At 46.7% G+C, this 24,911-nt stretch overlaps 1 protein-coding gene across 3 annotated transcripts in view; it reads right to left on the bottom strand.

Moving 5' to 3' along the window:
* The window catches only part of LOC137437772 (dachshund homolog 1), a 267,460-nt gene that overhangs the window by 47,993 nt on the left and 194,556 nt on the right, over nt 1-24,911 (bottom strand). For all 3 annotated transcript variants that reach the window (XM_068132379.2, XM_068132378.2, XM_068132377.2), the window contains 4 exons: nt 22,884-23,017; nt 19,438-19,585; nt 17,411-17,551; nt 14,969-15,034 (listed from right to left, as the gene is read on the bottom strand). In XM_068132379.2, the coding sequence (XP_067988480.2) occupies nt 14,969-15,034; nt 17,411-17,551; nt 19,438-19,585; nt 22,884-23,017 (489 nt within the window). The remainder of the gene's footprint in view (nt 1-14,968; nt 15,035-17,410; nt 17,552-19,437; nt 19,586-22,883; nt 23,018-24,911) is intronic.

A 24,911-nucleotide genomic window follows, 5' to 3' on the forward strand; every position in this document is an offset into this window, starting at 1 on the left:
GTAACAATTGGTGTCAGGGAGTGAGATACGAGGCCCGAAGCGCGCTTAACGCGCTCAAAATTACGAGCTGCTAAAAAATTGTGTTTTAAAGAAAAACCCGAATTTTGAAATCGTGCCATGGCTGGTCAAGGCAATCGGATGCCGGTGGGTGAGCTAGAGATAGACGGGGTGGAATCGACCCAGGACCTCAGGGAAATGTATGTGGATGAAAGAGAGGAGGAGAACATTGGCAATGTGGTTGAGGGGGTATCAGATGCACAAAATGGCGCTCTCGCGCACAAGGTTTCAGGCGCGCAAAATGGCGCCTTTGCGCATGCGGTTACAGCGGCACCAAATCTAGCCGTGCCCGCGACCGTAGCAGCGCCACCGGTGGATTTGAACCTTTTTATGATGCAAATGAAGGCCCTTATGGAAAAGAATAGTGAGCAATTGGGAGACCAAATTAGAGGTTTGAAAAGCAGTATGGGACAAATGGGGAACCGGATGGATGCTCAGAGTGAGCAAATGGGGGCAATGAGGGACGAAGCGAGGGCTGATAGTGAGCGATTGGGGGGCGAAATGGGGGGCAAAATGGGAGAAATGGGGGGCAAAATGGGAGAAATGGGGGAACGGCTAGAAGCTAAATTTGAGGGGTTAGACAACGGGATAAAAGAGGTAAAGAATGGGTTAACGGGGGTGAAAAATAGAATGGCTGCCCAGGAGAATCAGTTAGAGGGGGTGAAAAATGGGTTAATGGGGTTAGAAAATAGGATGGAAGACAAATTGCGGGAAATAGGGGAGCGATCCGCCAGGGAAATCGAACAGATGGGGAACCAGATGGAGGAGATGAAAGAGGAGATACGACGAGGTGTGAGTGAGGAGGTCTCGGGGGTACGCGAGGAGGTAAAGCGAGGCGAAAAGCGTATAGAGAAAGAGGTGAGGAATGGAACGGCTAGGTTACAAGGGGGAATAGAAGATCTGACGGAGGAGGTGGAACAGCTGACAGAGGGACAAACGGAGTTAGTGAAGCAGGTTCAAAGGAACACTGCGGTACTAGGAGGGTTAAAGGCGACACAAAAAGAAATTAAAAATGACTTAATAGCGACACAGAAGCAATGTCAGATGGTACGTGAGGGACTGACAATGAGGTTGGACGAGGTGACAGAGATAATGGAGACGAAGGACCGGCAGGTAAGGACGCACATAGAGACGGTCACGGTAGCCTTAGAGGACGAAATTGAGGAGACGCACCGGGAAATAAAAGATGTGAAGCAAAAGTTAAAGGAGGTGTTAGAGGGGGTGAGTGAAATTAAGAAGAGACGGACAGAAACTAAAAGAGAAATCCAGGAGGAGGTGATGGAATATGTACAAGGTCGGTGCTCAACTCATAATGGTGTGCTCACTAACCAAATAAAGAGTTTGCATGTGGCAGAAGAGGTGCGACGAAGAGGTGCCAAGGTGAGTGGCGATATACGTTGAAATGTACATGATGTGAGGGGAGCTTCAGTCGGCTTGGGGGTTGTTGTGGACCCGGGTGTTCGTGAGAGGCCGTTGGTGAAGTGTGCGACAGGTACGGTGTGCGAAGGAGGAGGTGTGCGAGAATGTCCGACTCTGGGGTGTGTGAGGAAAAAGTGCGCGCCAAGGAGTGAGTGTGCTGTCGAGAGTGAGTCGGTCGTAGCGCGTGTGCGAGGGGGCACATGGAAGCGCGGTGTGGTGAGTGTTACAGAGGATGTAACGAGAGAGTGTACACCTGTGGTGAGTGTTACAGAGGATGTAACGAGAGAGTGTACACCTGTGGTGAGTGTTACAGAGGAAGTAACAGGAGAGTGTGCGCAAGAGTGTGCGCGAGAAAGGTGTGTAACAGACAGGTGCATGAGGAAAGAGTGCGCTGTCGAGAGTAAGGGTGAGTGCGCTGTCAAGAGTGGTGGTGAAAGTAGTGAGAGTGACACGGAGCGTGAGTTGGTTGAGACAGGTGAGCGAGGATGTACACCTGGAATGGAAGGATGCACACCTGGAATGGTAGAGCGTGTGTGGGAATGCACACTTGAGTTGGTCGTGAGGCACGTGGTTGGGTGTGCGAGTGAGAGCACACCTGTGATTGTCACAGAGGAGGTGACCGAGAAGGGGGCGCGAAGAGGTGTGTTGGTGAGGTGTGCGAGCGACGAATGTGTGCCAAGGTGTTCGGTGGTCAGGTGTGTGACCAAGTCTGTGAGCGGAATGAGTGTACCTGGGTGTGTTAGAGAAGGTGCAATGACCAAGAGCAGGGAGACAGCTGGATGTATGAGCAAGGAACGGGCTGCGGGGTGTAAGCATGCAGGTGAGGCATCGACGGTAACCGGGTTAGCGGTTAGAGCGACTTATAGCCGAATCGGGCCCTCGGTGCGTGCTGGGCTTCGCGTGCCGCGAGAACCAGCGGGGATCCGAAGCACGGCGGGTTCGAAAGGACCGCCGTACGTGATCCACGCTGGGCCGCGCTGGGAACGGCCGCGTCCGTGCTCCGCTAGGCGGAACGGGCAGCCCGATAGGAAGGGTCGTCATGGCGACCCCTTTTTGTTAAGGCGTTCCGGCAGGTCGAGATCGGGCAATTGGATGGCTCCACGCCGAGGTGGTGCGTGGGATCTCGTCCCGGGTAAACCTCCTTCCCTGCACCGAATGTCGGACGCATCCAGCCGCCGGCACCAAACAACCCGCATTCATTGCTCGGCTTTACGAAGCCGGGCTGTAGACGTGAATTGGCGCACCGAGAGGATCTAATAAGTAGACGGGTGATGAGGTTAGTGTTTTGGACCCAAAATTAGAAAAAAGCAAAATTTGATGATTGGTAAAGGATTGGCAGAGTGATGATTGGCAGAGGATTGGTACGGTGATTGGCAGATGATTGGCAAATTTTTGATTTGTTGGATTTGGACGAGCAAAATTTACAGTAAGAGATGCCCCATGTGAAGGGATGGCCAATCCACCATCCCTCACAGAAGGGGGGCAAAGGAGCACTAGTCTTATGGGGTTGATGGCAGTGAAAACTAGCCCGGGTGGGTTAGGATATTGTGTGTAGGGCCCTAGAAGATGACATTAGGTAACGTTAAGATTAGTTAGTGACAATGACACCTGTAGTGGGGATGCAGGTAGAGTAGAGTGGATGATAATGACGTGGGAGCGCAATAGTTTAAAGGGGCGACTGGGAAGCGCCAAGTTTCAGAGGGGAGTAGTTAGATGAGATGATGCCGTGTGAGTGTTGGAGGTGTCTTCGGAAGTGTATTGTGAAAGTGTATGGTGAACAGGTGTAATTGAACAGGTGTGATTGCACAGGTGTGCAACTGAACAGGTGTATGGAGCAGTGTTTGAGTGATAGTGATAGTGATGAGTCGTGCTGACCAAATGGTCCAGGAAGAGGAGGAGGGTGCAGGTGGCACCAGGTGTGAGTGCACAGGTGTGCACCAACAGGTGTGTGGAATGCATGGAGTGTGGAATATATGGAGGATTGGAATGGATGGTCGTGGAGTGAGTATGGTGGAAACTATTGAGTGGAGTGGATGGTGCGAAGGTGTGAATGGGGGAAGAGTGGACCCCCATCACGAATACCCGGGGCGGGTAGTGTAAGTGTTAGGTAGAGGGTATAGGTAAATTGTGGTTGGATATTGGCATCTGTGGTGCGGGTGGAAGAATGGTGATTGGATGGGTGCATTAGTGTTGTGGAAATGGCTGGGCGTGTAGCCTGTTAGTGTGTGTAGTTGGTTTGGGCACTCCACCACTGTGAGGATGTCGGCCAGGTGAGGCCGCAGGTGGGCTCTGGGAGCCGGTAGTTGTGGATGGGGCCTGAGGATCCGGAGGACGGACCCGGGTAGCCCAGTGCCAGAGGGCACCGAGTGGGGTGACAGAGCCAGGAGGGGCCTTCCCCAGTTAGTTAGGTTAGGGTGAGGAGCTAGGTAAGCTCGGGTGGCAACTGCAGTGGTGGAGGTGTGCAGGTGGGTAGACCTGCTGGGAAAGCTACACGTCACAGCCCAGAAATTGTGCAAGGACACCGGGAGATGAATCGGGGGAGTGAGACCCCAAATTGAGAAGCACCACAGTTTGGTCAATGGGAATTTGGTTTTTAGAACCCATAGTGTAAGTTGGCCAATGGATTGGCAGGGAAAGACCCCGGGTAGTGTAAAGTGTGTTAATGTCATTTAGAGGATAGTTAGGATGAAGAAGTCTCCTCGCACCATCTACATCCACTCACCTGAGGTGACAGGTACTCCGCAACATGCCATGTTTTGATTATTTTTTATGATGCAAATGTTTGGATTGTGAGACGCATCATGACGTGGGTGTGACATTGTGCTTGATGTTCCATCTCTTCCTCCTTATGAGGATTGATGACGAATTTGGGTGATGGCAAATTTTGAAGTAGAGGGATTGTGGAGACGAATTTGTTGTAGAAGAAATATGGGGAAGACGTGACAGTAGTGACGAATTTGTAATGTGTAGATTTTTGTAAATATGGGGTAAGAGCAAGGGTAGTGTAGGTGACAGGGGGGGTGACATACGGTAGGGACGAGCTTTCTCACTTCGCTCTCCGTACGCATTTCACCTTGCATTGCCTTATTGATGTGTACCCTTGTGACCTTACCCCTCGCTCATTTGTCTTTCCCCCTTTTGTCTCCCACATGACCTGTGCGCCATTGGGCACCGAGGGGAGCGTGCGTGAGTCAGCCATTGTGCGCCCGGAACTCTCAGAACCAGCTGTCTGCATCGATGCACCACATTATGGACCACATGCCTGTGGCCGAGCACCACTGATGGACCCCATGGGTTGGGGCATGGCCCCTCTGCTGGAACCGGCCATGAGGGCCCGAAATCTTGCTGGCGGACCTTGGCCACAGGGCACCGATGCCCCACAGGTGAACCACACGTAGTCGGCCCTGTGGGCCATAAATAAAGAAAATAAAAAGGACACGTTTGGGCAAGCTTTATTGCAAATAGGCCGCCAGTAAGAAAAGCAAAGAAAATGACAACAACTGGAAGAGATAATAATAGCCAGCAGAGGGAGCCGAAGAGCAAGAGACCACCTGCAGGGTTAGGGGTTGTTGGTTTATTTTTATTATTGAACATTGATGAACAGTGATGACTGCACCGATTGGTGCTTGGGGGTATTGGTGCGTTTTTGGGTGCTTTCATGGTGCGTCGATGCAGAGCAGACTGTCTCCCCCCCCCCCCCCTCCCCCAGAAAGAACAATTACAGGTCCTGGGTTCGTTTTGTAAATAAAAGCAGAGTCATTGTAAATAATGCTCCCCACCGTCAGTGTGTAGTTTGAAGACTATTCCGCAATTCGGTTAACTGTGGGCGTAAGTCTGTTAGGCAGGGTGCAATGGAGCAGCGGGACACATTTATTTATGTTTAAAAACTGTCGCACTCAGGGTCAGGTTAAGAGTAGAGGGAACTACACCTACGTGTCACACTAAATAAAAGTTGTAGGCCCGGGACGTGCCTAAGAGGAGGAGGGTGCAGTGTTGCGGATATGAGGACTGTATTGTTTTTTATTGTGTGTATTATTATTATTGCTTGAGTCTGGCCCCTCCTGCCTCCGGAGCTGTGTAAAGGTCAAAAGGGCGTCCCATAATTAGTCCAAAAGCATGCACGTCAGCCAATCATAGAATACCCCTGTTCGATAGTTATATCTTATTATGTGTTTTAGGGTAAGGCTGTGTCTCCCATTAATTGAAATACTCCATTGCACCAGTGAAAGAGATAGATTCCCTTCATTCCCATTCCCAAAACCTCCATTCCCCCCTTTCGTCGATTGGCAATTACCTCCCCTCCAATAACCGCCATTGACCACGAGGCAGGGTCGGAGAAGAAAGGCGTGTCTCCACCTCGTCATAGAGGGGAGGAGTGAGCCAGCCCCACTCGACCAACCATGACCCAGGGGTTTGGCTAGAGAGGGCGGAGGAAGAGCGATCGGGGAGGTTCGCAAAGGTTGAGGGGCGGGGCCTATATAACCCACGGCAGGGCGTTTCCCAGGGGGATGAGCTTTTACAGGGAGACGAGAGGGAGTCCAAGCAGTTGGGTCCAAGAGATGAGCTTTTACAGGGAGACGAGAGGGAGTCCAAGCAGTTGGGTCCAAGAGATGCGCTTTGAGTTGAGTCCGAGAGAAGTCCAGAGTTGAGCTGCAGCTCGAGCCACCGAAACTGCGTTTACAGCAGCTCGAGCCACCGAAACTGCGTTTACAGCAGCTCGAGCCACCGAAACTGCAGCCACAGCAGCGTGGCTGGACGGCAGTTTGGAGCAGGGCCGCAAGGGGAACGGCGGCTGCCCAACGAGCCGATCGTGCGGCAGTACCCGGGGACCTTCCTCTCCCTCCAGCCATTCACCTCCTGCCAGTCCTATCATCATTCCCCGCGTGAGTCTGTCCTTGTTTGTTCTGTCCCTGGGTTAATTAAGACTGTATGTAAGCTAGCGTTGCACTGTGTCTCTAATATCTTCTGTAAATTATTTTCTTATCCTTCCTTCTTCCTTGGTTATTTTGAGCCTGTATATAGTAAATAAATTTAGTAGTATTTTCAACCCTCTTCTCGTCTTATTCCTTTTCCTCTTTGCATTCGGTCGCTTTAGAGTTTTTCCCGATTGAATAGCGGTGGCGCGATCCGGCCAAAGTTTGGGGTAAATCGGGTGTTAGAGTCGGGGAATAACTGTTCGGTCGCGGAGCCTCCACTCAGCAAATATAACATCTTTAACCGCGTCCCGTAACAATATATATATATATATATATATATATATATATATATATATATATATATATATATATATATATATATATATATATATATATATATACGTACATATACATATACATACATATACATATATAATATATATATATACTTAAACACATACATATACATAAATATACATATATAATATATATATATACTTAAACACATACATATACATACATATACATATACATATATAATATATATATATATACTTAAACACATACATATATACATATATCAAGATCCAATGACATCTCTCACCCATAATTGGAGGGAATAACCAATCAGCTCCAACCTAATCAATTACCCAGGTGGGTCGGATTTAAATAAATTAACCCTCGTGCTCCTCCAGCCAAATGAAAGCTACATAAAGCAACCAAGAAAAGATCCTACCTGGGTGACTACTGACCTTGAGTAGCTGTGTAAGCGCAAGAACACATTGCTGCTGGTAATAGCTGGACGAGACTGAGTGCCGATCTATTTTTTTTAATTTTCATTCCGTATCAGGTATCATTTGATAAATATTTGGTTTATACAAAGCATTTCCCGCCGGTTGACCGAATGACGTATGTACCCATTCAATTCGATGTGCAAGTACTTCTGCACTGGGTGGCAATTCAACTACATATTGGACCTTTCATCTTATCTTCTCCTCTTCTCCCTCCTTTCACTGTTCTGATCGTTCATGATGTGCTATTCGACCTGCATAATGGCCAAGCCACTTTGATGAATGTCGAGCCCTTTTTAGTATGTACAAATGTGTGGGGTGGGGGTGGGGAGTGTGCGCAAATGGAGACAGAATGACAAGCAATACCGAGCTTGAGTCCTCCCTATCTCGGCCAGGCCAAAGCGATCTGGCTTCGTCACGAATGACACCACGTCTTTGCTCAAAAGTATTCACTATGTGGGGTGCACAGGTGTGTCTGATTAACGGGCTAAAACAATCAACCTGCCTAATGAGGCGTGGCGCCAGGCACACCTGTTCTTCTGTGGCTTTGTAGTGGAATGGACTCCAGACACCTACTGTTGTTATGTGTGCAAATAATAGACCCGTCGTCCCTCGGCCTTTGAGAATGGCCGGGACCTGGCAGTGGTTCCATAGTTTCTGCATTGCCGGCAGATTGCGAGCAATGGACATGCCTTTGTCCGCTTGTTTGCTCCTTTTGGAATGCCATGGGGAACGGAGGGGTAAAAAATAAAGAAATTAAATCTTTGTATACAGTATCATGGTCCAGGAACCAAAAGGACTCGTGTAAGATGCTCTCATCGATTCGCAAAGATGAAATCAACAACCAGTCGAGTCCTCGACAGCGGTTTCAGACTTAAATCCTTATCAGGTATCAGGTAGGCAATATGGCGAATGTAATCCATTCCTCCGGCAGTTGACAGTAAATTCATTACTCAATTCATTTGCCGATGCTTGTTCATCTCTCCTTTCTTTCCACGATTCCCATATTCTATCGTTCCCTTCATTTGAAATCCTTTTTCAACCTCTGCCTTCGCTCAATCCCTCCTGGGTAAATGCATTCGCTCACCGTGTCCAGGTGCTCACAAACTCGTGTGAGCTTTGGACACGTTTCGTTCCGGAGTGGAAGGAGAGTATTTGAATCTAAAGAAGTAGAGTTTACATCGATCAAAGCCTTGGTTTTGATCTTATTGAGCAAGTTTCAGGAAGGTGGAATGCTGGCAGAATGCCAAAGAGCCCTACAGGTACGCACAACCACCTATAAGATATCTAGCCTGGGTTTGAATCCTGACCCAGCCACAAACTTTCATCCCGGTGTTTCACAGGCCGGGTGATGAATCAATGTGTGTGACGTCCCTCACGGTGTCCTTGGCAAAGAGTAGGAGAGCGATCGCCGGTACCATGAACAAATTCAAAATTCCTGTTATAACCCACAGGGGGGCACTGCATCAGATGCACAGCTGCGACCTCAACCAATGAGGGACTGAGAGGATAGTTCAGAAGGGAGCATGTTTGCCTTTGACTTGTTTGGTCTTAGTCCATCCCAGAGGTCACATGGATTGCTGTCCTGGAGCCCTGCAAGCTGCGTGTTACATACGTAACAAGTGAATCCTCTTGGATTGCGCTGAGGTTCGGGCATGGAATTTCTAGGAGGAAGTATAATTTGTATGCAATGAAAGTACATGTAATATGGGATCGAGTAAGATCGAGTAAGCTTCACCAGTGCGCGTGCGCGAATTTACGTCACGTCGGCAGCGAGAAGGCGTTCCCCAACACGAACCAATCAGGAACTGCCACGCCCACTTATATGATCTCAGAATTCCTGTGACAGGAATTAGCGTTACACTGGCTGGAAGTCATTCGCTAGAGGCGCTTCCTCAGCGCCAATCACCAGTGCGCGTGCGCGAATTTACGTCACGTCGGCAGCGAGAAGGCGTTTCCCAACACGAACCAATCAGGAACTGCCACGCCCACTTATATGATCTCAGAATTCCTGTGACAGGAATTAGCGTTACACTGGCTGGAAGTCAATCGCTAGAGGCGCTTCCTCAGCGCCAATAAATCATGCCATCCATTTCAAGGAATTAACCTGGTGTTGACTTAGCGGTTAGGGTGCCGGCTTGGGATCCGAGGATCCTGGGTTCTAATCCAGGTCGATGCCTGTTGACTCAGCCTGTCATCCTTCCGAGGTCGGCAAATTGAGTACCAGCTCACTGGTAATTCCCTGCGTGTCGCAAGAGACGACTAACAAGGTTGGCGGCAGGAAGAGCATCCGGCCATAAAACATTGCTTCAAAAAAGGGGACCACGGTGTCCGAAAAAGGCCAACCCTTGCTCTGCGGGGGAAAATGGCCTCTGAAGGTGGTTCTTCTTCTTCCTTTCAAGGAATTGTTAAGCCGGCTGTCCTATATACAGTACTCGTCGTAATTTCTAAACATTAAAGGATTTCTAGACTTTTGAAAACCATTGAAAATCGTTAATCACAGTCTAATTTGAAGGGAAAAAATTAGAATTTTCTTTTGCCAATCACAAAGTGCCGAAAAAGCCCAAAAGGGTTGATTTTCGTTTTCACCAGTGAGGTCACACTCAGAACGCCCACTTTAATCCAAATGGAGGCTTACATGGAGAAGCAGTGAATGTCGAGCTCAGATTCCGATATTTATTTCACTTATTAGCAACTCTGAAGGTTCACAGTATGTTGAAACTGATCAGTGGGAATTTTGAAGAAACTATTGGAGACAAAATTAGTGATGGAAACGCTTTCACGGGAATTAAGAATCTGTATCGTTTCGAGCCTCATGCGGGCGATTCAGACTAACATGGCGCCAATGCAGGTGTTAATGGAGATGAAAACTCAGGTCACCGGATGTTCACTACAGATTGGTAGGTTTTATTTTTCCGTTCAATTGACAATTTAGCAGAGATTTTATATCAATTGAAAAATCAGTTATGTTACTCAATAAGAAATATGGCACAACACAGCACTGACACATCATAGTAGCAGGGGCACGACACAGAATATACACGACACAGCATGGACACCACCCAAGCACACTCGGACACCACCTCGGCATACTCGGACACTGCTCAGGCACACGCGGGCACCGCCAACAAAAATGGCCGACGAACGCTTTGTCCCACCGTTGCAGGCTGATTTGGTGTCCTGTATGTTACAGGATCGTCCCATTTCATACTTTTCCGGGATGCCATTTGTGTCTGTGGTCGTGCTATGTCATGTCCCACCATCGTGTTTGTGCCGTATCCGTGCCTTGTCTGTGCTGTGCCGTGTCCATGCTTTGCCCATTCCTTGTCGATGTCCCACCCCAGTGTGGGGTGGGTGGGGGGCTATGGGTGGTGAAGTGAGATTGGTCGCAGGCAGGCCGACACAGGTGTTTGATTCACCTCTCAAATTGCCCATGCTTATGTGCTGGTAGCTGGGTAGAGATGGTCTTACAGTTTCGATTCGAGTGACGGCTGTTTCTTCCCCCTAATCGTAGGGATGGCATCCACTATCAATCGTGGTGGATAACCACAAGATCTACAGCCATCTCTGTTGTTTCATAACAGTACTCTGTAAAATGTTTGGTGCACAAAAGCGAACATTTTGTAGGCCCAATCCACACTCGGGTATTTCGGACAAACTTCAACCAATTTCTGGAAAACTTAGGGTATTTTTTCGACTCGGCACATTTGTGGAAAATCGCTAATTATTCACCGTTTGAGTTCAATCTTACCGCAATACAACCCGTAGACAGTACGAATATGGCGGTACGCCATGGCTAAGCATAAAGAAGAAGAAGATTTAGACTTGTAATCCCAAAATTACCTACTTGGTTCGTGATAATGCGGGTCATAGCAAGGCGATGATTGGGAGTCGAGGTATGAACCAGTGCCCTATCTTCTCTTGGAGGGTTTTCCCATAGATGTGCATTAGTTTTCCCATAGACGTCTTGAGAGGGAATGTGGCAGAAAGATTTGTTATGTTGAGTGTTCTAATAAACCATGGTAAAACCATACCAATACAATTGTGAAGAACAAAACAAGTAATTGTTTTAAGAACTCTAACATACACAATAATAACACTATTAAAGAAAGGGGGGGGTGTTTATTTCCCATAGACGTGCAGACATGAAGCTGGTGAGCTACGGGAAATCTTGCATAATGTTTGGCAGGAATTTTGTAATTTGTTCAGGGTACCGGCCTCGCCTACTCTTTGCGAATGACACCGTGGGATCTTTGAAGTCCACCATCTAATGTCGGCAGACAGGGTGCCCGGTTTAACATCCATCCGAGGGACAGCACACACATCGATACCTCGCACAACCTGTGAAACACCTAAATGATAGTTTAGAGCTGGGCCGATTTTCAAAGCCAATTTTTTTTTCCACCCCTTCCCGTGCCTCCTCCCCCCAAGCCCTCTCCCTCCCACAGATCTCCCGATGTCCCTGCTCTCAAATGTTGTACTTGTGTGCTTCCCTCTCTCTCCCCATCTCGTCTCCCGCTCCCTTTATTGTATGTTTTGTTTGTTCGTTTGTCTTTTTGTGATTAATGTTTGCTCTTACACGAGCCTCGATCTTGTATACAAAAAACAAAAACAAAAAACCCAGGATAGATAGCTTCGAGGCGAGTGTGTGCATTAGAATAGTCTGCCATCATGTGGTATTGTCAATGCACCTTACACATTGTCACAAACCTGTGACAACTTCACAATCATTTGTGCCACTTCATGCACTTTATAGTATTGGTAATATGTAATCCCATTGACAGACTTGTCCTAAATGTGTTTCCTCTGCATTCTTACACAACGGTGCATGTGTTTCGTGCATATGTGACCTGGAACACATATCAGACAAATTACAGAGCCACGATGCAACACCTACTGTATCTTGCAACACACAACTGTGTGCCAAGAATGCTCTAGGGCCTAGGCTGCTCGTGTGTCCCATGTAATGCTATACAGCTATAGGCAATTATTCTGCTCAATCCATTCATTTTCACGTCACAACTACTCAGATCATTGATCATACTCATGAGAACAGTTTAGAACGTTTACCATCAGCAAAGAGGAGTGATATTGAAATGTCAACGGATGTTAAGGAATCGGATGGCTACGTCAGATCAGTACAAAGATGTACGATTGTGAACCTCGGTCTGTAGGGCTGCGTCTTTCAGTGGGCCAGTCTCACATTGCTATGAGAATAATGGAGTGCACATATGAAGCTGGACACTTGTCCAGAAAATTTTAGCGATGGCAAATCTTATAACGGGCAAATTGTCCCAAAGATATATGGTGAACGTATTCCAACGAAAATAAGCGCCGATTCCTCTCCGAGCCAACTCCCCCACTCCTCTCTCCCTCCCCCACTCCTCTCTCCCTCCCCACTCCCCTCCAACTCCCCAACTCCTCTCTCCCTCCCTCACTCCTCTCTCCCTCCCCCACTCCCCTCCACCTCTCCCACTCCCCTCCACCTCCCCAACTCCTCTCTCCCTCCCCCACTCCCCTCTCCCTCCCCCACTCACTCCCGCTCCTATCCCTCTCCCTCCCTAACAACTCCGCCTCTCCTCTCTACATCATGGGATGAACACCAAAAATTGAGGTTGCGACCCAATAAGCTCAGAAGCTCTCAGGAAGTTTTGGTGGATTTTTCAGGAGCTCAGGGTCGTATGTCCAGCCAGCCACGTGGATACAGGCAGTGTGGAAAGGTCATTGAAACAAGACGGCAGAAAATAGCACCCATCGATTCGTAAACAAGAAAATTGCACTAATTTATGGATTACCTACCTGTGTGTGAGCAGTAGAGGTGTACTGCATGTGCGCAAGAAATCCAGGTGGAATGGTGGTGTGCACACAGCCATGTGAGATTCACGTGGAATGGCAGCATTTCTGTAAATTTGTTTTTGTGATGAAATTACTTTGTCCTACGTTCGTGAAAGAGCAAGCAGTGCGATGCATGTTCAATATGGACGAAGCAAGCGTTGATTGCGCGCAGGTTATACTGTGCTCCCGTACGGACTGCGTTCTTCGGTTGTGTGGTGTGCACACCCGGTACGGTTATTCGGTTCCACTCCTTGTTGTGCACTTGCAAAATCCAGAAATTTGAGATCCTCACTATACCGGCCTTTAGCAGCCACGCTCCGGAAAATCACAGACTGTTCACTGAACTCGAACTTGTCATTTTGTACTTTGTTCATGATGTGTTCTCACACATACAACACCATCACCATCAGTCGGATCCCAAAACGACTTTTACACACCAGACAGATACTACAAAAAGACCCACCCGATCTACAAACTGTGCTCCCTCTTATATAACTTACTCGGAAGAGTACCGGTCCCAAATAATGGAAAAGCTAGCAAAAGTATCCCCTCCTCTCTCTCCCTCCCCCACTCTCTGTATCCCCTACTCCCCTGTCGCTCCCCTCTATCCCCCACTCCTCTCTCTCCCAGACTCCCCTGTATATTCCCCGCTTCCCTGTCTCTCCCCCATTTCCCTGTCTCTCCCCCACTTCCCTGTCTCTCCCCCACTTCCCTGTCTCTTCCCCACTCCCCTCTCCCTCTTCCTCCCCCACTTCCCTGTCTCTCCCCCACTTCCCTGTCTCTCCCCAACTTCCCTGTCTCTCCTCCACTTCCCTGTCCCTTGCCCACTCACCTCTCTCTCTCTCTCCCCCACTTCCCTGTCTCTCCCCCACTCCCCTCCACCTCCCCCCACTCCCCTCTCCATCCCCCACTCCGCTCTCCCTCCCCCACTCCTCTCTCCCTCCCCACTCCTCTCTCCCTCCCCCACTCCTCTCTCCCTCCCCCACTCCTCTCTCCCTACCCCACTCCTCTCTCCCTCCCCCACTCCCCTCTCCCTCCCCCCACTCCCCTCTCCCTCCCCCACTCACTCCCCCTCTTATCCCTCGCCCTCCCCCACTCCTCTCTCCCTCCCCCACTCCTCTCTCCCTCCCCCACTCCCCTCTCCCTCCCCCACTCCCCTCTCCCTCCCCCACCCCCCTCCCCTCCCCCACTCCCCTCTCCCTCCCCCACTCCCCTCTCCTCTCCCTCCCCCACCCCCCTCCCCTCCCCACGCCTCTCTCACTCCCCCACTCACTCCCCATCCTATCCCTCTCCCTCCCCCACTCCTCTCTCCCTCCCCCACTCCCCTCTCCCTCCCCCACTCCCCTCTCCCTCCCCCACCCCCTCCCCCACCCCCTCCCCTCCCCACGCCTCTCTCACTCCCCCACTCACTCCCCATCCTATCCCTCTCCCTCCCCCACTCCCCTCCACCTCCCCCACTCCCCTCTCCCTCCCCCACTCCTCTCTACCTCCCCCTCACCCCCCCTCTTATCCCTCTCCCTCCCTAACTCCTCCCCTCTCCTCTCTACATATCCGTGTCTATCGTTTTTATGAGCATTTTTGTAATATACCTCAAACCCTTCACCTAAGCTTGTGAAGCTTACCTGCATACCAGGACTTTATGGGCATTTTTGTCGGAGTTATCCTTATAATGTCATTCTGCTTTGTGACCATCATAAGTTCCGTCAGAGGCGTGATCGGCCAAGTGGCCTTGGCCGTGTGTCAGCATAGTTTCCCTACCTTAGGAAGTGACAGGGAATGGCTTCGCTATCAGAATACGGCGTTATAATCAAAAGTGCTTCAAAACGGAACAAGGGAAGGAACCGCACGAAAAAACCAAAGCACTCAAACACAAGACACGAAAGGCTCCTTTGAGAGCGAGGTAAAAGCACGACGAGCCTACACATGCCCTGGCCTAACCACAAAACCCACCTTGGTTCACCCTCTCGTTCTCCGCCTGTCCGCTCCTCTCTCCGTCCAACTGCGGGCTCAGGTTTTCTACAAAAAACACACCATCCAGGTAGACCGGTTGTCAAATATAAACTGACAACAGTGAGAACAAAACAAATGTTCCACTTTCCTTCGCAATGATACTCATGCTGTGTAAGTTCACGTTCTGGAATTTAAACCCGGTGAGATATTACAGGTAGTCATTAAAAGAGAGCGCAGAACATCGCTTGAAGCAGTGTACAGTGAAATAGAGCGCACCTGACTCTAAAGGTGTGCACGTGAGAGACACAAAAAGGATAAGCGGTTAGGTACTGCGTTCCCCTTAAAAAAATGTTTTTCAAAAGAGAAACTTTGTGACCACAAAATGCAGACTCTGTCTAACCACAATGTCTTTCATCCCCTATGACTTGGTTATTGGTATGCCATCTTTGTGATGGAATATAAGAATGATCTCTTGGTATTTGGTTAAAGCCAAATGCTTCACTCAATGTACAATTTATTTGTTTTCTTGTCTGTCACGATCAACGTTGTTTACTGCATAAATCATGCTTTCAGTGTGAATTACAAACTCACCAGGAACTATGTAAACATTTGATAACAAGTCCATGGTAAAAATACCACGATGTAAAAAAGAAAAAAGGAAGCCTTTTATTCTTGCACTTGTTGAAAGAGCTTAAAAATGGGAGGTAATATATTTCTGAAAGAGGAAAGAAAACAACAACTTTTTCGAGAACGATTAAGGCAGCAGCCTCTTGCCTATACACCACCTGGGTTAATATTTTTGTCTGATTGAAAAAAGGTGTAAATTTCCCATGCGTTTGGATTCATTTGAAGCAACTTTTACTCAACAAATTTTTTTTCTCGTGTTTCAGGGTGGGACACACAGAGAGCAGAGAACAGAGAGCATTAGCCTATATATATATATATGTAAAAGACATCGTGTGTAAACGTGTGTGTCTCCTCCGTAATTCCAAAACCATGAAACCTAACAACCCCAAACGTTATATGCGCGCACGCTAATCGAACTCCAAGGGAGTGTATGGATAAAAACTGGATGTTTGGGTCATTTACGAAATTCCCATCACAAAAAACAACATCTTGGTCAGCCCTCTGTCACATTGCTGGGTTATTTGGCCACCATTTTGTTTTGGCCTATTCAAATGTGCCTTGCCTTGGAAACACAGTCTACTCTCAAGGACTAATTCAAGTATATAATCAAAATCTGGGTTCGGGTTTGAGGATCGGATCTCCAGGACTATAGAAGTGCCTAAATCTGGAGTGAAATCTCTGAATTTGATCCACCACGCAATAACCCGGGTTGCCCCGTGATTTTTTTTATTTTACATAATTAATTAATCTATTTTAGGGGGAGTGTAACCCGGGTTCGCGTGATAGGAAAATCCTTTGTGTCACTTTGCGTTTTATTCACCATTCACCGTTAAGATTATTTTGTTCACCGCTGTTTTGTCTGGTTGTGTGGCATAAATAGAGCCTCACTGCTCTGAAAACACCACATACATTTAAATAGAAGCAGAAGAAGAAGATCCCTCATTCACTATATTCAACAAAGTGACTGGTGGGATTTGCTGACGACGGTCAAAAATAATCATAAAAGAGAATGTATGTGTGTTCGTATATATTTGTGTGTGTGTGGTCATAAAGCATAACATATCACTCTCTTTGCTAACTCCCCCCCCCCCCCACCCCTCACTTCCCCCCTCACCTCCTACCACCCCCCGCCCCCCCCCCCCACCTTCTCTCCCCATTCTCTCTATTTTTCTCTTGCCCACACCCACACCTCTCCCCCTCTTTCTCCCCCCTCTCCTCTCTCTCTTCCTCCCCACCCTCTCCCTCTCTCTCCCACCCCTCTCGCTTTCTTTCCCACCCCTTTCTCTCTCCCCGTTTCTCGGTATTCCCATGAACAAAGCAACAGGTGGTATTTCCTCGTATATAGCATAGATAACAAAAGGTGGGGGTGGTGGTATTGATGTTACAGTACCTGCACCATGTTTCAAACTGTGCTGTGGACCACTCATTAGCCCGTATTGGGGAAATAATGCCAGAAAGTTAGACTCAGGATTGCACTTTGTGGAGCACCAACAACTGGTTCGGACTGGAATTCAAAAGTTATCCACAGGGTGCAGGCACGCAATGGCCTACTCTTTGTGAATGACTCCGTGGGATCTTTGAGGATCAACAGTGAATGCTGCATACGGTACAGGACACACGACTTAAAGTCTCCTCCGATGGACAATGCACTCATTGATGCAACGCCCTGCCCGTGAAGCACCAGAGCAGCGGTTTATACTTGGGTCCAGGTATTGTACCCAAATTAGAGAGCTCAAAGGCGATTGCGCTTCATAAACTTCGTAAACAACCAACACAACATCTGATGAAGAGTGGCGTCACTACGACAGGTCTTACCCCTGAGGACACGCAGGCCTTCGGTAGAGGCCTGGGACAAGGCCTGCTCGGCCTGTTCACGACGTTTGCTTTCCACCTGCAATGCTTCCTGCAGTTTTCGCTTTGTTTTCTTTTCCTTCTTCAGCCTCTTTTGTGCTAGTTCTGCCGAACAGCAAAAGACGATCAATGCATGAATAAACAAGGAACGGTTAACACAAACGACCAAACGGATAAATAAAATGAAGCGAAAGGATGAGAAGGAAACGAAACAAAATCAGTTCAATCGAAGTTGCAAACACCACAAAGTAAGTGTGAAGCAAATTCGAAAATGGACCACACATTTACAGACTGGGCAATAAAAGCACAACATTTCACAGATCCTGCTCGGGAAGAGGGCAATGATCATCATCATCAGTTAATCTTCAGTCCACCCCTGAACAAAGGCCTCATCATGTTGACGCCATGTTTCTCTGTCTCTTGCTTTGTTGTTCCAATTGACTCTTCCCCAATATTTGTATATTTCATCCTTCCATCTTAGGCACGGCCTTCCCCTGTTCCTGTTGCCATCCATAGGTCTCCATGTTGTTACTATTGTTGTCCACCTGTTATCTGACCTTCTGCCGATGTGTCCTGCCCATTTCCATCTCCTGACTTTTGGATTGTTATCCGACCCATTTCTTTGTGTTCCTATCTTTGTATGGAATATCTAACAATTATTTCATTCCATATTGTGTTGTGCTCCTGTTAACCTTTTCTCCATTTTTGTTGTTAACACACAGGTCTCTACCCCATCGATGATAGATGGAATAACACACGGATTGAAAACTTTCCTTTTCAGACGTATTGCTAAGCTCCCTCTCATGATGTTATTGGGTTTTCCATATTGTCTCCATTGTCTCCATATATTCTTGAAATACCAACTTCTTTCCTGGAAGTCCTTGCAGTGTCCTTGTGTTTTATACTTCCTTTTTCATCCTATTGACTTGAAAACTGAACAGCATTTGTATATTGAGTCACTAAATTGGGAACCCAACTATTTTTGAGGTCAAAAGGTCAAAGGTCAACTCAAGGTTAAACTTCCAAAATCGTCTATTTTCATCTGAAAAATCGTCAATTTTCATCCGATTGACTTGAAAATTATATAGCAATTGTACAGTGCCTCACTAAATTGGGAAACCAACTATTTAAGGTCAAAAGTCAACTCCAGGTCAAACTTCTAAAATCATCAATTTTCATCCTATTAACTTGAAAATTAAACAGCAATTACAAAGTGTATCACCGATTTGGGAACCAATTATTTAAGGGTGAAAGGTCAACGGTCAACTCAAGGTCAAAAGTCAAGTCGATGTCAAACTTCTGATTTCATCAATTTTCATCTGAAAAATTATCAATTTTAATCCGATTGACCCGAGCTTTGATTTCGATCATGAATTTTAATCTTAATGAAATGGACAATTTGATGGATCAAGGGCAACCTTTTTTTGGAGGGGTGGATTTTGCAAGTATCGTGCTCTGCATGACGTCTTCTTGTTTCTTGTTCTTGATTATTTTCCTTGAGGCTAAAGCTTTGCCTTAGGTATATGTATTCTTCTACTTCTTCTATTTCATTTCTATTGATTAATTATGATTTCTCCATGAGGTACAAGTGTAGGGTGGGGGTCATTGCTACTTTGGTTTTTGACATGGTCCTCTTCAGCAGACATTTCATACTGGCTTCAGCAAGTTCCCAGAGCATGGTTAAAATTTTCACAGATCCAGGGGAGAAGGGTAATACTTAGCTGATATAAACACAACTGAGAACGTGTTGTGTATCAAAATGATGCAGATGAAGAACAATGGAGCGGTATAATGAGTAAAAAGATGCCGAAGTCAACGAAGGCGAAGCACTCGAGAAAGATGAAAGAGACGAGCATGACTAAAATAAGTACTTGGAAGCCAGGAATACATAAGTAATACCATTGTTATGAAATATTGATGATTTTTTTTCTGTGAATACGAAGATACTATGTTGACTTGGCCAAAGTCCTGGAAGAATGAACGGAGCTAACCTCGAGCACGCTGCTCCGCTGCGAACTCCCTCTCCAGGCTCTCTCTGCTCTCCCTTTCCCGGAGCAGCTCCACGCGCAGCTCGGATTTCTCCAGCTGGGCCTGTTTGTCTTGCACCCGCGCACTGTCTGCGGCCACCTTGAGCAGTCCCTGCGTGAACACAGTGACACGGATTTTCAGTCACTCTGAGGCATCACTGGCTGTGGGACACGTCAGTCAAGGTGTTCTGCTGTTTATGTTTATGAATTGGAGGTGTTCGAATGAAAGCTCGCCCACCTCTTGTGCTAAGTCTCGCCAAATTGAGTCTTGTACCTTTTGACAGCAGCCAATTTTACTTCTGTAAAAAGAAACTCACACCTCAAAAAAACCGTTTTTTTTAATGGAAATGCTTCTAGGAGGTCACTGAAATCATGGAGCAATGAGGACTCGTGATTTCTGGAACGATGCTTCACCAGGTACCTTTTACCTGAACTTAAGGCAGCTATACATTTTAAAAAACGCACCCTAATCCTGATCATGTGCCTCCAATTTCATCCTCCCATCCTTTTCGGGTGGAGAAGTCCATCAATTGTGTTCTCATTTGGTCACACACTGATGATAACAATTTTGTTCCTGTGCAGTTATGAATAGTATGGAATTGGAATTGTAACAGTATTACTATTAAAATCCCAGAAACAATTTGGTGATCAGTGACATGAGTCGTTTCCTTTATTTCAACAATCTGCCAACAAAACAGTATAACCAACACACACACACACACACACACACACACACACACACACACACACACACACACACGTGAATGAATGGTCCTGCTCCAGCGGCACTCATGTTTGTCCTTTCTATGCAGTTTCCAGTCATTGTCAGACATCCTCTGTCATTTCAGTTTCCTGATGACAAGGCCGTAAAGATCACGTTTTTGCCTTTCTAAACTGTTGAAAGGGATCAACCTTTTGACCATCCTTTTTTCTTTTTTTTGTATGCAAAGTTGAGGCTCATGGAGGAGCGGGCTAGAACGTAGAACAGATCAGGATTTAATAGAACAAAAGGAACAGTAGAAAGAGAGGAAGGACTTACAACAACAGCAGGGTTTAGGGACACAAAAGAGGGAGACTTTGAGAAATAAGGGATGTGGGAGGAATGAGGGGTAGGGGAGGATGCTGGTGGTGGACAGAAAGGATACATAAGCAAACTCTCACGAAGGAAAAACTGGAAACATAGAAAGAGTTGGGCTTGGAAAGGGTTAATCGGGGTAGAAAATATCATGTTTTCGGATTGGGGGATGATCTGAGATGGTGGTGAACAGCTGTCTTTAACTGGAGGGAAAGATGAGATTGAAGAGAATGTGGAAGTTGGTTCTGGCCTGGCAGGATGGTCTGTAAGTACACACAGTCACCTATAACCTGTCAATATTGCGTTTGAATCGTGACCCATCTATAATCTCTCATCTGGTGATTCACAGGCAGGCTGATTCACTGAGTGTGCATCATCCCTCGGATGGACGTTAAACTGGGCGTCCCATCTGCCGGCATTAGGTCCCACAGTGTCCTTCATGAAAAGTAGGCCAGCTATCGCTGGCAACCTGAACAAAGTACAAATTCCTGCCCTAACTACTGTTGGGAAGGCAATGGCAGACCACCCGGTTGAGGAAGTAGAACCCTTGCTCAGGAAGCTGCTTCAGCGGCACTGATGCCCTGTGAAGATTATGGTCCATCAGAAAGAGAGAGACAGGAAGTTGGGTCCACAGGTATGAAAAAAGAGGAACGATTGAGTGGAGGTAGGCTTTGATGCTGGATTTTTGGAGTTTCAATAGAAGGGAAGGTGGTTGCTGATGGACAATATGTGCCCTGCAGAAACCTGGGAGGGGGAGTGGGGAGCACAGAAAGAGCACATAGTGGAAGTCATAAAACAAAGTAGGCAGAAGAAGACCGACCTGCCTGGCATGTGAAGCGGATCGACTTAGCTTCGTCGCAGGAAACTCCTTTATACGTAAAGTACATTAATTTGGAAATTCTCATCACAAAGTCAGCTCCTGCCTCATAAAATGGCTGGTGCGATGCACCGCACAGAAATTATAGGTTTGCACACATCCAGAGATTATTCAAATAACCTGAAGCTCCACTTACGAGCAATCAACACCGGCCACATGCCACGAAGAGCACCACGTGCCTGGCATAGCGTACAAGTCTCACTCACCGATTGGCCAATCATACAAATGCAAAACAGAGCAGACGTCATACGTCTCACTCATTGAATAAAATTTGTCATGAAAAGGGATTGGCCAGCTGCAGTAACAGTTGTCCAGGTCCCTCACTTGTCCAGAAGGAAAAGTCTGACACAGCATCAAGGAAGAGATCAAAAAATGGATGTCGTATCGCAGCCACATGTGCTCACTCTTAATGATTTGCGAGTACATAATGGTCCTGCCACAAGTGACTAAATTCCGTGCAGTCCCCAACGTGGTATCCAGGCAGCTAGTTTCTCACATGACAAGTTCAATATATCTGTCAAAACAGGTGCTGGCTCCCTTGTGTCCGCATAGTGACTTGGTGCCGTCAGCAATCTGTCAGACATTAAGTACCCCAATAGAAATGTAACATCTAAAGATTCCCCACTCCCCCCCGTGTGTGACCCACTCCCCCATGGGTGATCCACTCCCCGGTGCAGTGTGCGTGATGTGGGAGGGAGAGGATTTGAGTTATTGTAGTCACGTCTTACATGAGATGTGATGACACATTTCAAACTGTATTTCCCATGTGCACGCACATGCATTCACATGTTATCAGAAGTAAATAAATTGTGTCGATTACATTATTTGTGGATCTGATAAATTGGCAGTAACCATTTTGTGAAACTGAATGTGCAGGTGCAGCATCTAACTCAATATGTCGAAATATCACACACGTCCATGCACGTGGGATTCCCACGGGTCACCCCACTAGTTGTATATATTGCTTGAAAATGCACAAATTTTGTAATCATGTTTTAAGACACAATAAGGAGACCTATTCTGTCTTATTTTCTCAACTTCCTGACTCAGCAGCATTAGTTCTTCCGCTGACGGAGATCTGTAAAGGCCTTGCCATGAGAAGATCTCTCCCATAAGAACGAATGTAAAGTCCATCATCATCATCATCATGTACCATGCATGCCCTATGGCCTATGCAGAGGGTTGGTGATGCTAAAGTATTTACTAGGCTACTATTCTGCTTGGGTCACCATTCCAACTCAAGAAGTCAGAGCAGGAAATTGGAATTTGGCCAGGATGTGACAATAGCTCGCCTACGATGTAAATTCCACTGAATCTGAATTGATGGAGTAGTGAACATGTTTGTGGACCCTCTAACGCATTGCGAGTTACACTTTTTGTCTGCATGGATATAGGGATTATTATGCAGACAGCCATACAATAAAAGTCTCACGTACAATAAAATGTACCAAGCCGCACCTGAATGTTGGCGAGTAAGGTCTCGGTGGACGAGAGACTGTCGGCGAAAAGGAAGGCAGCAGGAAAATCTGGAGGCAGCGCCACACCTTGCAGTCCTGCACCTTTATCCATTCCATGCATTCCAATCCCCTCATCTGAAGAGCATGCAGTTGGGGGGGGGGGGGGGGGGAATGGGAAAGAGAGAGGTTTTTGCTGAGGATGTCTCATCGACATTTCAAGACTGGCTTTGTAAGCAACTGATCCATCTTTTCACAAATTATGGAAAAGGCAGCTATGTTGCTCAAAAGTGTTTGTTTTAATTGGAGTCGCTCACACCAGAGGGTTGGTAAATATGTAATGAGTGATTTGAACTTCTTCGTTGATCTGGTCTAACCAATCAAGCTCCCACGGGTAGTTACAGATCAGGGAGGATCTCGAAAAAAAAAACCCAACAAATGTTAAATTGATGGCGCAACACACACAGGCATTCACATATTCGAACCAAGGGTGTGTTTTTGTTGTTGTTATTTAGATTTTTGTTTTACACTTGTCCACCTCATGGGATTATCTTTTTATATGGGAATTTGAATCAAATTTCTGTTATGTTATACATAGTCTGGAGGTTAGTTTTTTTTTTCTGTAGCTCTGTTAGTCACACGTTGGTCACACAGGAGAGATTCTGGCGCTATGATGCTCAGCAGAAGCGACAGACTTTGGCAATAGAAACAGTGAGTAGTCATTTGGCCATTGAGTACCAGCACACAATTCTGTCAAATTAAGCCAGGTTTATTCTGCCAAAAGTATGGAAACAAGGAAGGGATGGTCACAAGAAATGAGCATGTGAAACCATCCCTGCATCTTTCTTTGAATAATGATTGTTCCCAGTCTATCCCTGCATCCATTTGCAATGATAGTACACGTTGATTGTTCCAATGGATGAATTTGACTAGTGAAATATTAAACTGTTAACAAACACACACACACACACACACACACACACACACACACACACACACACTGGGTGGATTCAGCTCATGTTTGTGAACCCAAACTGAGAGGGATGTGTCATATCACTTTCAACGACAACCATTATTCAAAGAAGGATGTAGCGATGGTTTTAAATTTCACCTTTTGTTGTCTTGTAACCTGGAATCAAAATGCATTAACTCAGACTTTTCCACCTTTATTTACACATCGTAACCCACAACTTTCAAGTGACGGGAGATATCATATATATGTGTATATCGAATATCGATATTATAAAACAGTCTCCTCTTCAGCAAGTGAAATGCATGCTCCATTGGATTTAAATCAGGAAATTGACTTGGCCAGTCGAAAATCTTCCACTTTTTTCCCCAGTGATGAACTCCTTGCTTGCGAGTGTTTTGGGTCAGTGCCTTGCTGCATGGTGATATGTCGCCCAATGAGTTTCGAGGAATTTTCTTGTCCATAGGCAGACAAAATATTTCTGTGCACTTCTGAATTTGTTCTGCTTCTTCCTTCCTTTCTCCACACTTTCTTTCACCTTTCCATCGCTTTGGTAAAGGTTTAATACTGGTCTCCTCTTTGTTTCAACAAGAAAACTTTGTTCCAGAACTCTACCGACTGCCTCACCTCTGTACTTCATGGCAAATTCTAATCTGGCCTTTCTATTATGGTCCTGATGAGAGATTTGCACCTTGCAGTGTAACCTTTGTAATTCTGCTGTAAAAATCTTCTGTGAACGGTAGATTGTTGTACTTTCACCCTTGCACTCTGGAGGTTGTTGGGGATGTCACTGACAGTTGTTTTCGGGTTTTTCTTCACAGCTCTGATGATTTTTCTATCATCAACTGCAGTGTTTTCCTTGACTGACCTGGCCATTGTCTATTGCTAAGTACACAAGTGGTTTCTTTCCTTTTCCAGATATTCCAGATTATTACCCTGCGCTTGCGAAGCGAAAAGCGGGGTTAAGCATTCAATTGTGTACGTGTGCCGTGTGCTGTACGTGTCTGCATTTTAAAAATTCATTTTCTCGGGAAATGTTGGTTTGATTGACACGAAATTTTA

This window comes from Myxine glutinosa, chromosome 12 (genome assembly GCF_964187855.1).
Source record: "Myxine glutinosa chromosome 12, kmMyxGlut1.1, whole genome shotgun sequence".
NCBI lineage: Eukaryota > Metazoa > Chordata > Myxini > Myxiniformes > Myxinidae > Myxine > Myxine glutinosa.